This window comes from Oncorhynchus mykiss, chromosome 14 (genome assembly GCF_013265735.2).
Source record: "Oncorhynchus mykiss isolate Arlee chromosome 14, USDA_OmykA_1.1, whole genome shotgun sequence".
NCBI classification, from domain to species: domain Eukaryota; kingdom Metazoa; phylum Chordata; class Actinopteri; order Salmoniformes; family Salmonidae; genus Oncorhynchus; species Oncorhynchus mykiss.
Window position 1 is genome coordinate 38056796 of NC_048578.1, and position 13541 is coordinate 38070336.

At 41.5% G+C, this 13541-nt stretch overlaps 1 protein-coding gene across 1 annotated transcript; it reads right to left on the bottom strand.

Annotated features, from left to right (window-relative positions):
- Positions 1 to 3569: 3569 nt before the first annotated feature.
- Positions 3570 to 12564, bottom strand: LOC110489484 (melanin-concentrating hormone receptor 2-like). The gene is made up of 2 exons (XM_021562185.2): positions 11611 to 12564; positions 3570 to 4483 (listed from the first exon to the last, which is right to left on the bottom strand). Exons 1-2 carry the CDS (start codon positions 12021 to 12023, stop codon positions 3841 to 3843), a joined length of 1056 nt encoding a protein of 351 aa, XP_021417860.2. The 5' UTR covers positions 12024 to 12564; the 3' UTR covers positions 3570 to 3840.
- Between the last annotated feature and the right edge of the window lie 977 nt (positions 12565 to 13541).

Below are 13541 nucleotides of genomic sequence, written 5' to 3' on the forward strand. Positions count from 1 at the left end.
CTGTATATAGCCTCCACATTGACGCTGTACTGTAATACCCTGTATATAGCCTCCACATTGACTCTGTACCGTAACACCCTGTATATAGCCTCCACATTGACTCTGTACGGTATATAGCTTTGTTATTGTTATTTTATCATCTACCTTTTTATTAAATATTTTTCACTTCAGTTTATTGAGTAATTATTTTCTGAACTGCATTGTTGGTTATTAAAGACAATATTCTTCATTCTTCACTGAACAAAAAAAAATGTAATGCAACATTTAATGCAAGATTTTTACTGAGTTACAGTTTATATAAAGGAAACCAGTCAATTGAAATAAATTCATTAGGCCCTAATCTATGGATCAGAAAACCAGTCAGTACCTGGTGTGACCACCATTTGCCTCATGCAGTGCGACACATCTCCTTCGCATAGAGTTGATCAGGCTGTTGATTGTGGCCTGTTGAATGTTGTCCCCACTCCTCTCCAATGGCTGTTCAAAGTTGCTGGATATTGGCGGGAACTGTTACACACTGTTGTACAAGTCGATCCAGAGCATCCCAAACATGCTCAATGGGTGACATGTCTGGTGAGATTACATGCTATGGAAGAACTGGGACATTTTCAGCTTCAAGGAATTGTGTACAGATATTGTGGCATGGGGCTGTGCATTATCGTGCTGAAACATGAGGTGATGGCGGGCGGATGAATGGCATGACAATTGGCCTCAGGATCTTGTCACGGTATCTCTGTCCATTCAAATTGTCCATTGCTTATGACTGCCCTTACCATAGCCCCAAGGCCATTATGGGGCACTCTGTTCACAATGTTGAGATAGGCAAACCGCTCAGCCACCACTACGCCATACTGCCCTTACCATAGCCCCACGGCCATTATGGGGCACTCTGTTCACAATGTTGAGATAGGCAAACCGCTCAGCCACCACTACGCCATACTGCCCTTACCATAGCCCCACGGCCATTATGGGGCACTCTGTTCACAATGTTGAGATAGGCAAACCGCTCAGCCACCACTACGCCATACATGCTGTCTTCCGCCTGCCCGGTACAGTTGAATTCGGTATTCATCCGTGAACAGCACACTTCTCCAGTGTTCAAGTGGCCATCGGAGGTGAGCATTTGCCCACTGAAGTCGGTTACGACGCCAAACTGCAGTCAGGCCAAGACGAATGAGGTGAGGACGATGAGCCTGCAGATGAGCTTCCCTGAGACGTCTGACGGTTTGTGCAAAAATGATTTGGTTGTGTAAACACCCACAGTTTCATCATCTCTCCAGGTGGCTGGTCTCAGACGCAGGTGAAGAAGCTGGATGTGGAGGTCATGGGCTGGTGTGGTCTGCGGTAGTGAGGCCGATTGGATGTACTTCCAAGTTCTCTAAAACAAGTTGGAGGCGGGTCCCTCAAATTGTATACATTGTGTTGTGTGACAAAACTGCATATTTTATAGTGGCCTTTTATTGTCCCCCAGCACAAGGTGCACCTGTGTAATGATCATGCTGTTTAATCAGCTTTTTGATATGCCACACCTGTCGGGTGGATGGATTATCTTGGTGAAAGAGAAATGCTCACTAACAAGGATGTAAACAAATTTGTGCACAAAGAAATTGAGAGAAATACACTTTTTGTGTAAATATGGAACATTTCAGAGATCTTTTATTTCAGCTCATGAAACATGGGACCAACACTTTACATGTTACGTTGATATTTATTTTCAGTTTAGTACATAAATTACACTGAAGAATAAGAACAACAAGATGTGGTTATATTGTATTCATGTAAAACTCGTCTGAAATACCATATATGGACAATTAATATATTCCAAGTACATTGCAGAACAATACAATATAACCAGGAAGTAAAACATCTTCATAAAGTGTAAAACTGCAGTATTTACATATAGTGGATTTATGTCCTATACCAGATCACCATGACGACTTGTTTTAACTACGAACCACAACTTTGTAATTAACTTTATCACGTCAATATCTCAAAATTTGTCTTTCATACATAAATTATGCTGTTATTTGGTAAAAAACAAATAAATGTACTTGTTTTTGCAAGTAAAAAAAAAAAAAAAGAAAGTATTCTCTGTTTATTTCAGTCAACATTAAAATATATATAAAAAAATTGTGCGTCGTATCGTATACGTTACAGAGATGATATCGGACAATTAGTACATGACCATAATAAGAAGGTTTTAATACAATGAACAGTATTAATGTAAACGTCATCTGAATGCACAGGGTACAGGCCAACACTAGAGTGTCAGGTAGAGTGAGACAACAAACACAAGCTGTGAATAGGAACAAGTTAAAGTGTGTTTTAATTAAGTAGTGTGTGTTGTCTGAGTAGTTGGGGTCGGCAGGTCTGCCTAGTGGTTAGAACGTTTGTAACCGAAAAATTGCTGGATTGAATTGAATCCCCGAACTGACAACGTAAAAATCTGTCTTTATGCCCCTGAACGAGGCAGTTTAACCCACTGTTGCCCGGTAGGCCACCATTGTAAATAAGTATTTGTTCCTAACTATCTTGCCTAGTTAAATAAAGGTTAAATAAAGGTTAAATAAAATAGTGTGTATAGGACAGTTCGTCATGATATGATATGCTACAAGTGCTATATTCATTCAATATACTTTTATTATTTACTCCTACCTGCTATTTCCTCTTTAAAATGTTGATGGTCTCAAATCAATACAAAATTATACTCCAGTTCTCATCAATTCATCTTCCATCTCCTCACTTAACAAGAGTCCCGATGGTTCTTGAAGAAAAGAAAACACAGACTTTTTTTTTTTTTTTATCAGTATGTGTGACGAACAAGAATTCTGCAATCTCCCTGGTGTGAGGCAGTGAACTGAGAGGGCTCCTGAGCGACGCAGCAGTCTAAGGCACTGCATCTCAGTACTTGAGGAGTCACTGCAGTCCCTGGTTCAATTCCAGGCTGTATCACAACTGGCTGTGATTGGGAGTCGCATTGGGCGGTGCACAAATTGGCCCAGCGTCGTCCGGGTTTGGACGTGGTAGGGCCGTCATTGTAAATAAGAATGACAATGACAACAGTATACTACAGTCTGCAAAAACACTACAGTAAATACTAAAAACTGCAAAAACACTACATTAATTACTATAGTATATACTACAGTATTCATACATTAGTTAACTGTGAAGACTACAGTATACTACAGAAAATACTACAGTATACAACAGAAAATACTAAAGTATACTACAGTATACACTGTAGTGTTTCCTCAAAAGTCCGCAAAAACACTGAAGTGAATACTACAATAAAGGGGGAGAGAGAGGGGGGGGGAGAAAGAGAGAGAGAGAGAGAGAGGGGGAGAGGGGAAATAAAGGGAGAGAGGGGGAGAGAGGGGAGAAAGGGTGGAGCGAGAGGGGGAGAGGGGAAAGAGGGAGAGAGAGAAAGAGAGGGAGAGAGAGGGATAAAGGGAGGGGTGGAGAGAGAGAGAGAGAGAGAGAGAGGGAGAGAGAGAGAGAGGGGGGGGGGGGCGGAAAGAAAGTTAGAGAGGGGGAGAGAGAGGGAGAGAGAGAGAGAGGCTGTCCTAAGATAATGATTGAGACAATGACATTTTGATCAGTTGACATTTGCATCAGAAGAATGATAGTGATGGTGGTTGCAGTCCGATGGGTAAATCCATTCCTCCTCTAACACATAATGCCACTTCTGTCCCCTGGAAAGATGAGTGTTTTTCAGATACTTTGGCTTCAAGTAATTCATGAACCCTAAAGTTCGTAGAAGATAGCAGAAGGGAAACAGCTGACTTTTGGTAGTCTTATTGAGACCAAACACACAGTATATGAGTGGCAATATCTGTACTATTAGATGACTGTGCAGCAGTAGTTTGGGTCGGTGGACACGCTGGAGCCGTCTGTCTTGATCACAGTGGTCTTGGAGGAGTTCTGCTGCGAACTCCTCAAATCCTTCCTGTAACAGAGACGTTCGCGGTAGTTCTGAGCGAAGATGAGCAGCATCAGAGGGTTGATGCAGCTGTGGGAGTAACTCAGACAGATCGTGATGTTGTAGACATACACAAAGGTGTTGGTTGGCCTGTTGTTGCTCAAGTTAATCACCTGGATCACGTGATACGGGCTCCAGCACACCAGGAAGAGAGCAATGACCATCACCACGGTCTTGGTGGCACGCTTCGCCCAGACAGACTGTTTACGCTTGACTCTGCGGATGGATCTGAAGACGTGGTAAAGGGTGAGGGAGTAGAAGGTGGAGATGATGATGAGAGGAAAGATGAAGCCCAAGATGGACTGGTAGAGAGTGTACCAGTACATGTCCTCAGGCCCGTCCAGAAACATCATGCATATCTCCAGGTCGCTCTTCCTCACCACCATGGCGTAGATCATGACGGGCACGGTCAGCAGGAAGCTGCCGACCCACACCAGGATGTTGATGATGATGGTCCACTGGATGGTCCGCTTCTCTGAGGTGGGGTGGACGATGGCAATGTATCTAGAAACAAAGAGACACATCAGTTAGGGACCAGGGGTTAGGTTATGTACCTGGGTTGTGCCCCAATTGCACCCCGTTCCCTATATAGTGTACTAATTTTGACCAGAGCCCATTCCTTTCACAGTGCACTACTTTGACCAAAAGTAATGTACTACAGTGCCTTGCAAAAGTATTCATTCCCCTTCGCGTTTTTCCTATTTTCTTGCATTACAACCTGTAATTTAAATGGATTTTTATTTGGATTTCATATTAATAGACACCAAAATAGTCCAAATTGGTGAAGTGAAATGCAAAAAATGACTTAAAATAAATAAATAAATAAATAAAAAATAAATGGAAAAGTGGTGAGGGCATATGTACTCACCCCCTTTGCTATGAAGCCCCTAAATAAGATCTGGTGCAACCAATTACCTTCAGAAGTCACATAATTAGTTAGATTGTACGCAGGTGGACTTTATTTAAGTGTCACATGATCTCAGTATCTCAGCAAGCAAAGCTTTTGGGTTATAAAAAAATATCAGAAACTTTGAACGGAGCACCATTAAATCCATTATTAAAAAATAGAAAAAAATATGGCACCACAATAAACCTGCCAAGAGAGGGCCGCCCACCAAATCTCACGGACCAGGCAAGGAGGGCATTAATCAGAGAGGCAACAAAGAGACCAAAGATAACCCTGAAGGAGCTGCAAAGCTCCACAGCGGAAATTGGAGTATCTGTCCATAGGACCACTTTAAGCCATACACTCCACAGAGCTGGGCTTTACGGAAGAGTGGCCAGAAAAAAAGCCATTGCTTAAAGAAAAAAAATAAACAAACACGTTTGGTGTTCGCCAAAAGGCACGTGGGAGACTCCCCAAACATATGGAAGAAGGTACTCTGGTCAGATGAGACTAATATTGAGCTTTTTGGTCATCAAGAAATATGCTATGTCTGGCGCAAAACCAACACCTCTCACCACCCCGAGAACACCATCCCCACAGTGAAGCATGGTGGTGGCAGCATGAAACCTGTTTCAGTCTTCCAGAGATTTAAGACTGGGACGGAGGTTCACCTTCCAGCAGGAAGCATGCTGCAAAAGTTACACTTGAGTGGTTTATGGGGAAACATTTACAGCCACACAAAACATACATCTCTGAGCACCTCCCAGACGTATGGTATGGTCTAGTTACTGCAGACAGTAAAGGAGAGGGCAGGTGAGCGTACACTATGACCATCTAGCATGTTCGAGACACGTCAGGGACACTGCCTCTTGACACACTGTCCGCTTAACCCGCACCAATATGTCAGAGGAAACACTGTACAGCTGGCGCTCGAAGGCAGCGTTCATGTACCCGGCCGCCACAAGGAATAGGCAAGAGTGTGATGGAACAAGGACATCACAGCCGGCCAAACCCTCCCCTAACTCGGACGACACTGGGACAATTGTGCTCCACCTCATGGGTCTCCCGGTCACGGCCAGCTGCAACACAGCCCGGGACTGAACCTGGATTGGTAGTGACGCCTATAGCACTGCGATGCAGTGCCTTAGACCGCTGCACCACTCGGGAGGTCGCACTTCCCCTTATTCTAAGGTTAGGAAAACAGATAACTGCATTCAGGCATGTGACTGTGTTGTGAAGAGAAACAGATTATAGAGAACAGATGATTGATTTCAGGGATTTTACTATGTTGTAAAAAGATACTGTAGATGTTCTCGAGTTCATGTGTATGTGCACACAGATGTACATATTATGGGTGGTCATGTGTTTGGCGTGCGTGTGTGTGCGTGTGTGTGCGTGTGCCTGTGTGCGTGTTTATGCACACTGTGATACTGAGTGAGATTTCATTTGGTATTTGCCATAGTGTTCATTGAAACCCAAGTGTGATAATGTGATGTTCCATTTCTTAGCACGATGTGTCTGCGATGTCTGAACGTGTAACGACAGAACAGAGATTTGGAATCAGTCAAAACAAGTCATAGTGCTGCCGCTCCACGAACGTGAAAGTCTAGAGTAGAAGGGATGGAGACAGAGAGACAGTGTCTCCCAAAATAGCACAAATATCTCTACACCGATCTTTCAGGAGACTCCACCGTGAGGAGTTTGTCTTTTTTTGGTTTCTTCAGTAACAACCATCACTTTTTACCCAGTCCAGTCTAGTCCAGACAGAGGCATGTGAATGTCATGTGAATACACAGACAGGAAAAACACCATAAATAAATTGTACTTGTCATCCCAAGAAAAGCGAACGGTAATTAGTTAACCTGGAATAGAAGGATTTTGTGTTTGAATACCGCCTATTCATACAGTTTTTTTTTCTCTTCTTCCTGAGAGCAATCAGGACTCAAATCATGATGTTACATTGAATAAATCTAATCATGTCATGAGTGAATCAGTAAGGTAAGAGCATTGGCTTCGTTCTAAAAGTACTCTTATTCTATATATAGTGCATATACTGCCCTATCAAGCAAAAAAAATAGGATGATGAGTAACTGCTCATTTGGTCGAAAATGAGTTAGTATCATTTTTTTTTTGTTGCTACATTCAATACATGCTTAATCACCTGGACAAGTATCCTGCCTCTATTGTGTTCAGGAGAAAATGGAGGTCATGTTTAGCAGTAACTGTATGAAGTTACTGTGAAAACCAAGGTAAATAAAAGCCATTTTTCTCAGTTCCACACTATGAGTAGTTACTGCCTTTTTTTTCTTTCTTTTTTTTCTTGGTAAGGCAGTATATGCCCTGGTCACTAGTAGTGTCCTATTAAGGGAATAGGGTGACATTTGGAATGCATCCCATGACACTGGCATATGCCCAAGGTCATGGGGTTCAATTCCTTCCAGGATCACATACACATACTGAATGAATGAATGCACTCACTGTACTATAGGTCGCTTTGGATGAAAACATCTGCAAAGTGGCATACCGTATACTATTATAATATAATAACATTTTAGGAATAATTGATCTGGGAGCTGAAAAAGTCACATACAGTGGGAAAATACTTATTTTCCACCATAATTTGCAAATAAATTCATTAAAAATCCTACAATGTGATTTTCTGAAATTCTTTTCCTCATTTTGTCTGTCATAGTTGAAGTGTACCTATGATGAAAATTACCTCTCTCATCTTTTTAAGTGGGAGAACTTGCACAATTGGTGGCTGACTAAATACTTTTTTTGCCCCACTGTACAAGCTGTCATGAACACGGGATGGAGATAATACTGTAGAGATGTCTACATATGACCACAGAGATATTACTGTAGAGATGTCTTCATATGGACCAATGAGATATTACTGTAGAGATGTCTTCATTACCATAGAGATATTACTGTAGAGATGTCTTCATTACCATAGAGATATTACTTTAGAGATGTCTTCATGACCATGGAGATATTACTGTAGAGATGTCTTCATATGGACCAAGGAGATATTACTGTAAAGATGTCTTCATTATCATAGAGACATTACTATGGAAATAAGAGACCTTAAAAACACCAGGAAATCAGCTCCAATTCATTCTTATTTTGGAAGTCTGTTCTCAAGTTTTCCCAAGCATATACAGTGCATTTGGAAAGTATTCAGACCCCTTGACTTTTTCCACATTTTGTTACGTTACAGTATTATTCTAAAATGTATTAAATCATTTTTTTACTCAACAATTTACACACAATACCCCATAGTGACATCACAATACCCCATAGTGACATCACAATACCCCATAATGACATCACAATACCCCATAATGACATCACAATACCCCATAGTGACATCACAATACCCCATAATGACATCACAATACCCCATAGTGACAAAGCAAAAACAGGTTTTTAGACATTTTTGCAAATGTATTCAAAATTAAAAACGGAAATATCACACAAGTAAGTATTCAGACCCTTTCCTCAGTACTTTGTTGAGGCCCCTTTGGAAGCGATGCAGACTCAAGTCTTCTTGGGTATGACGCTACACTCTTGGCACGCCTGTATTTGGGGAGCTTCTCCCATTCTTCTCTTAAGCTGTGTCAGGTTGGAATGGGAGCGTCACTGCACAGCTATTTCCAGGTCTCTCCAGAGATGTTAGATTGGGTTCAAGTCCGGGCTCTGGCTGGGCAACTCAAGGACATTCAGAGGCTTGTTCCGAAGCCAACCCTGCGTTGTCTTGGCTGTGTGCTTAAGATCGTTGTCCTGTTTGAAGGTGAACCTTCACCCCAGACTGAGGTCCTGGGCACTCCGGAGCAGGTTTTCATCAAGTATCTCTCTATAATTTGCTCCGTTGATCTTTCCCTTGATACTGACTAGTCTCCCAGTCCCTGCCACCGAAAAACATCCCCACAGCATGATGCTGCCACCACCATGCTTTACCATAGGGATGGTGCCAGGTTTCCTCCAGACGTGACACTTGGCATTCAGGCCAAATAATCTTGTTTCTCATGGTCTGAGAGTCCTTTAGGTTATTTTTGGCAAACTCCAAGTGGGCGAGTGTGTAAACCTCCACTGCCATCTGTTCTATTGGCCAACGTGCAATCATTGGAAAAAAGAAAATGAATGATTACCCTACCAACGGGACATTAAAACCTGGAATATCTTATGTTTCACCTAGTCGTGGCTGAATGACGACAAGGATGACAAGGATGATATAGAGATGGTTATTTGTCAATAACTGCTGTGTGATGCCTAATATTAATGGAAGCCGTACAAATATAATCCAGGTAACAAAATGTGGAGAAAGGGATCTGGAATACTTTCAGGTCTCTGAATACCTTCAGGGATCTGGAATACTTTCAGGGATCTGGAATACTTTCAGGTCTCTCAATACTTTCAGGTCTCTGAATACCTTCAGGTCTCTGAATACTTTCAGGTCTCTGAATACCTTCAGGTCTCTGAATACTTCCAGGTCTCTGAATACCTTCAGGTCTCTGAATACCTTCAGGGATCTGGAATACTTTCAGGGATCTGGAATACTTTCAGGGGTCTGAATACTTTCAGGGATCTGGAATACTTTCAGAGATCTGGAATACTTTCAGAGATCTGGAATACTTTCAGGGGTCTGAATACTTTCAGGGATCTGAATACTTACTCTTTAGTGTCCTAAGTTTTCATAACTGGGACTTTAATTGCATACTGCCTGTAAGCGGTTAGTGTCTTAACGACTGTACGAATTATCTTTGAAAGACTGGGTCCTGAAAAAGGGACGTTTCTTTTGTTGCTGAATATAGAATAATAGTGAAGACATAAAAACTATGAAATAACACATTTGGAATGATGTAGTAAACAAATAAGTTTTAAACAAATCAAAATATATTTTAGATTTTAGATTCTTCAATGTAACCACCCTTTGCCTTGATGACAGCTTTGAACACTCTTGGCATTCTCTCAACCAGCTTCATGAGTAATGCTTTTCCGACAGACTTGAAGGAGTTCCCACATATGCTGAGCACGTCTTGGCTGCTTTTCCTTCACTCTGCTGTCCAACTCATGACAAACCATCTCAAATGTGTTGAGGTCGGTGGATTGTGGATTACCAGGTCATCTGATGCAGCACTCCATCACTCTCCTTCTTAGTCAAATAGCCCATACACAGCCTAGATGTGTGTTTTGGGTCATTGTCCTGTTGAAAACCAAATGATAGTCCCACTAAGCCCAAAACCAGATGGGATGGTGTATCGCTGCAGAATGATGTAGTAGCCATGCTGGTAAAGTGTGCCTTGAATTCTAAATAAATCACGGGCAGTGTCAGCAGCAAAGCATCCTGACTCCATCAGTGGTTTCTTTGCAGCAATTTGATCATAAAGGCCTGATTCATGCAGTCTCCTCTGAACATGTTAAGATGTGTCTGTTACTTGAAATCTGTGAAGCATTTATTTTCGACTGCAATCTGAGGTGCAGTTAACTCTAATCAACTTATCCTCTGCAGCGAAGGTAACTATGGGTCTTCCTTTCCTGTGGCGGTCCTCGTGAGAGACAGTTTCATCATAACATAATGCTTGATGGCTTTTGCGACTGCACTTGAATATACGTTCAAGGTTCTTGAAATGTTCCACATCGACAGACCTTCAAATGTTAAAGTAATGATGGACTGTCGTTTCTCTGAGCTGTTCTTGACATAATATGGACTTGGTCTTTTACCAAATAGGTCTATCTTCTGTATAGCACCCCAACCTTGTCACAACACAACTGATTGGCTAAAACACATTAAAGATGGAAAGAAATTCCACAAATTAACTTTTAACAAGGCAAACGTGTGAAATTAAATGCATTCCAGGTGACTACCTCATGAAGCTGGTTGAGAAAATCTATATTTTGATTTGTTAAACACTTTTTTGGTTACTACACCGAAAACACACCGCCAGGCTGTTTATGGGCTATTTGACCAAGGAGAGTGATGGAGTGCTGCATTAGATGTCCTGGCCTCCACAATCACCCGGCCTCAACCCAATTGAGATGGTTTGGGAAAAGCAGCCAACAAGTGCTCAGCATATGTGGGAATTCTTTCAAGTCTGCTGGAAAAGCATTCCTCGTGAAGCTGGTTGAGAGAATTTCAAGAGCAAAGCTGCCATCAAGGCAAAGGGTGATACATTTTTTAAACTTTGTTTCTATTGAAAACAAATAAAGGACAAATTAACAAATGAATTAATTATATGAAAAGTGCTTTGGTCCTCCTTTCTTTTTGCCAGTAAAATATATAAAATATATTTTGATTTGTTTAACACTTTGGCTACTACATGAGTCCATATGTGTTATTTTATAGTTGTAATGTCTTCACTATTATTCTATAATGTAGAAAATAGTAAAAATAAAGAAACACTCTGGAATGAGTAGGTGTGTTCACACTTTTGTCTGGTACTGTAGGTTTGAAAAGTATTATGTTTTAGTCAAATGTTATATGTGTTTGCACTTCTTGCAGTCTACAAATTAATTTGTAATAATGCTCCGGTCCCGACCATCCGCTCACTAGATCCCTGCTCTTGGGCTGCGTAACAGTAATGTCTCCTTCTTAATTACCTATAGGTTCTAACTATGTTATAATCATATCCTACACCAGGTTATATCTACCTGAATACATAAAGGTAATAGAGGAGGGAGACCTAATTGATGCTTTGTCATGTTCAAACTGACACCTGTTGAATTTGGAGAGGTGGAGACGTACCTGTCAATACACAGCACCGTTACAATCCCCACGGTAGTGAACTGGTTGCTAACATCCACCACCACGACAGCTTTGCACATGAAGTTCCCGAACACCCACTGTCTGTCCCGGACCAGCTGGTGAATGTTGAAGGGCATCACCAGCAAGAAGAGCATATCGGCGACGGCCAAGTTCAGCACGTAGATGTCCGAGACCATCTTCTTCTTGCATGTCGCCACTGCGTAAATCACCAAACCGTTGGCGATCACTCCTATAGTACACAGGATGCCGTATATGGACGGGAATATGTGCATAAAAGTCGCCAAGTCGATGAAGCTGGGTGAGGACTGAGTCGTGTTCACACATGACGAGTTGTTGGTGAAGTTACTTACTTCTTTGTAATTACAAAATATGTCCGAGCTATTCATTTCCATCTTAAGATCTTCAGATATTTGCCGACCTGGTCTTGATTGATAACGCGCGGATCAGTATTATGCTATAGATAAGCACCAACACTGTCAAGCCGACAAGTCATACTGTACTAGCTTCTATCCAAATATCTAGAGGTACAACTTGGGCACCTATTCTGGATAAACCGCAGAGCGCGTATCCTTTGGTTGATGCACTTCTTTATCTTGTAATGAACTACAGCTCAATTAAAGTATGTGTTTCGATGAGATTCTGCTGAAGGATCGATCGTTCTCACCAAACTTGGGAACAAGCTGATGCCTCTTGGAGAACACATTATTCACTCAGGACTGGACCTCCCCGTTCGTCTCCTCTGCGCTCTCTCCCTACCCAATAGCGCACCTCATTTTCGCTGACTCAGTGAACGATAAGATAAATCCGATTGTAGTCTCCTCCATTCAAAAGATCCCTCGCTTGTTCATTTAACACGTCATTAAACATAAATCAAGTTTAGAGAAAACTGATTGAGAGATAAGTGAGTAAATCCTACCACAAAAACAAATTGTTGATCTGTTTCTTGCTCTGAAAAACAACTCATCCATGCACCCTGTTGCGCATGTCAGAAGTAAATTGACTTGTGTCACGATGTTTTGATTAAATGTCGCTCCATTCAGATGGATAACATCAATGACGTACTGTTGTTTCCTAATAGTATGCAGGTCTTCTATATGTCAATCACAGAATCTCACAGATTGGTTAAAATATACAGCCAACGATTCAATGAAGAATCATTAAACAATTATACATTATTTTTAGTCAACAGATCCTTTAGTTAGAAATGACTCAGATCCAGTATGTTATAAATTAAAAATATCCTTTCAGTGGAGGCTCCTTGGCAGAGGAAGGGGAGCAATTTCACACAAATACATTTTTAAAACATTTATAAAGTTTTCCTTTTAGATTAAACTATAATAAATATTAACACGTCACCAAATAATTTATTGAAACACAATATTTTGCAGTCAAGGTTTGCAGTAGCCTTGACAGCACTCTATAGGGTAGCGCCGCGGTGTAGCCGGAGGACAGCAAGCTTCTGTCCTCCTCTGGGTACATTGATTTCAATACGAAACATAGGAGGCTCATGGTTCTCACCCCCTTCCGCAGACTTACACAGTAATTATGACAACTTCCAAAGGATGTCCTCCAACTTATCAGAGCTCTTGCAGCATGAACTGACCTGTTGTCCACACAATCAAAGGATCAGAGAATGAAGCTCGTACTGAAAGCATAAACTACAACTAGAAAGCACTGCAGTGCATACAATGTGGTGAGTAGTGGACTCTAAGAGAGAGAAAGACAGTTGAACAGTTTTGAACAAATTAATTTCTTCCAAAATGAATGAGAAGCCAGAGAGAGACGGAGAGAGATTTTTCCCCTTTCAGTTTCACGTACTTAGCTATCAAATACAGCTAGCTAGTTTAGCCTACCCAAACACCCTAGTCAAACAGAGAGATGATATGTTAGCTAGCTGGATATGACAGAGG

Excerpts from the sequence above, each read along its gene's own strand:
- LOC110489484 (XM_021562185.2), bottom strand. The coding sequence starts at position 12,023 with ATGGAAATGAATAGCTCGGACATATTTTGTAATTACAAAGAAGTAAGT. Across the intron at positions 4,484-11,610 it reads ACGGTGCTGTGTATTGACAG|ATACATTGCCATCGTCCACC; the intron begins GTACGTCTCCAC and ends CTTTGTTTCTAG.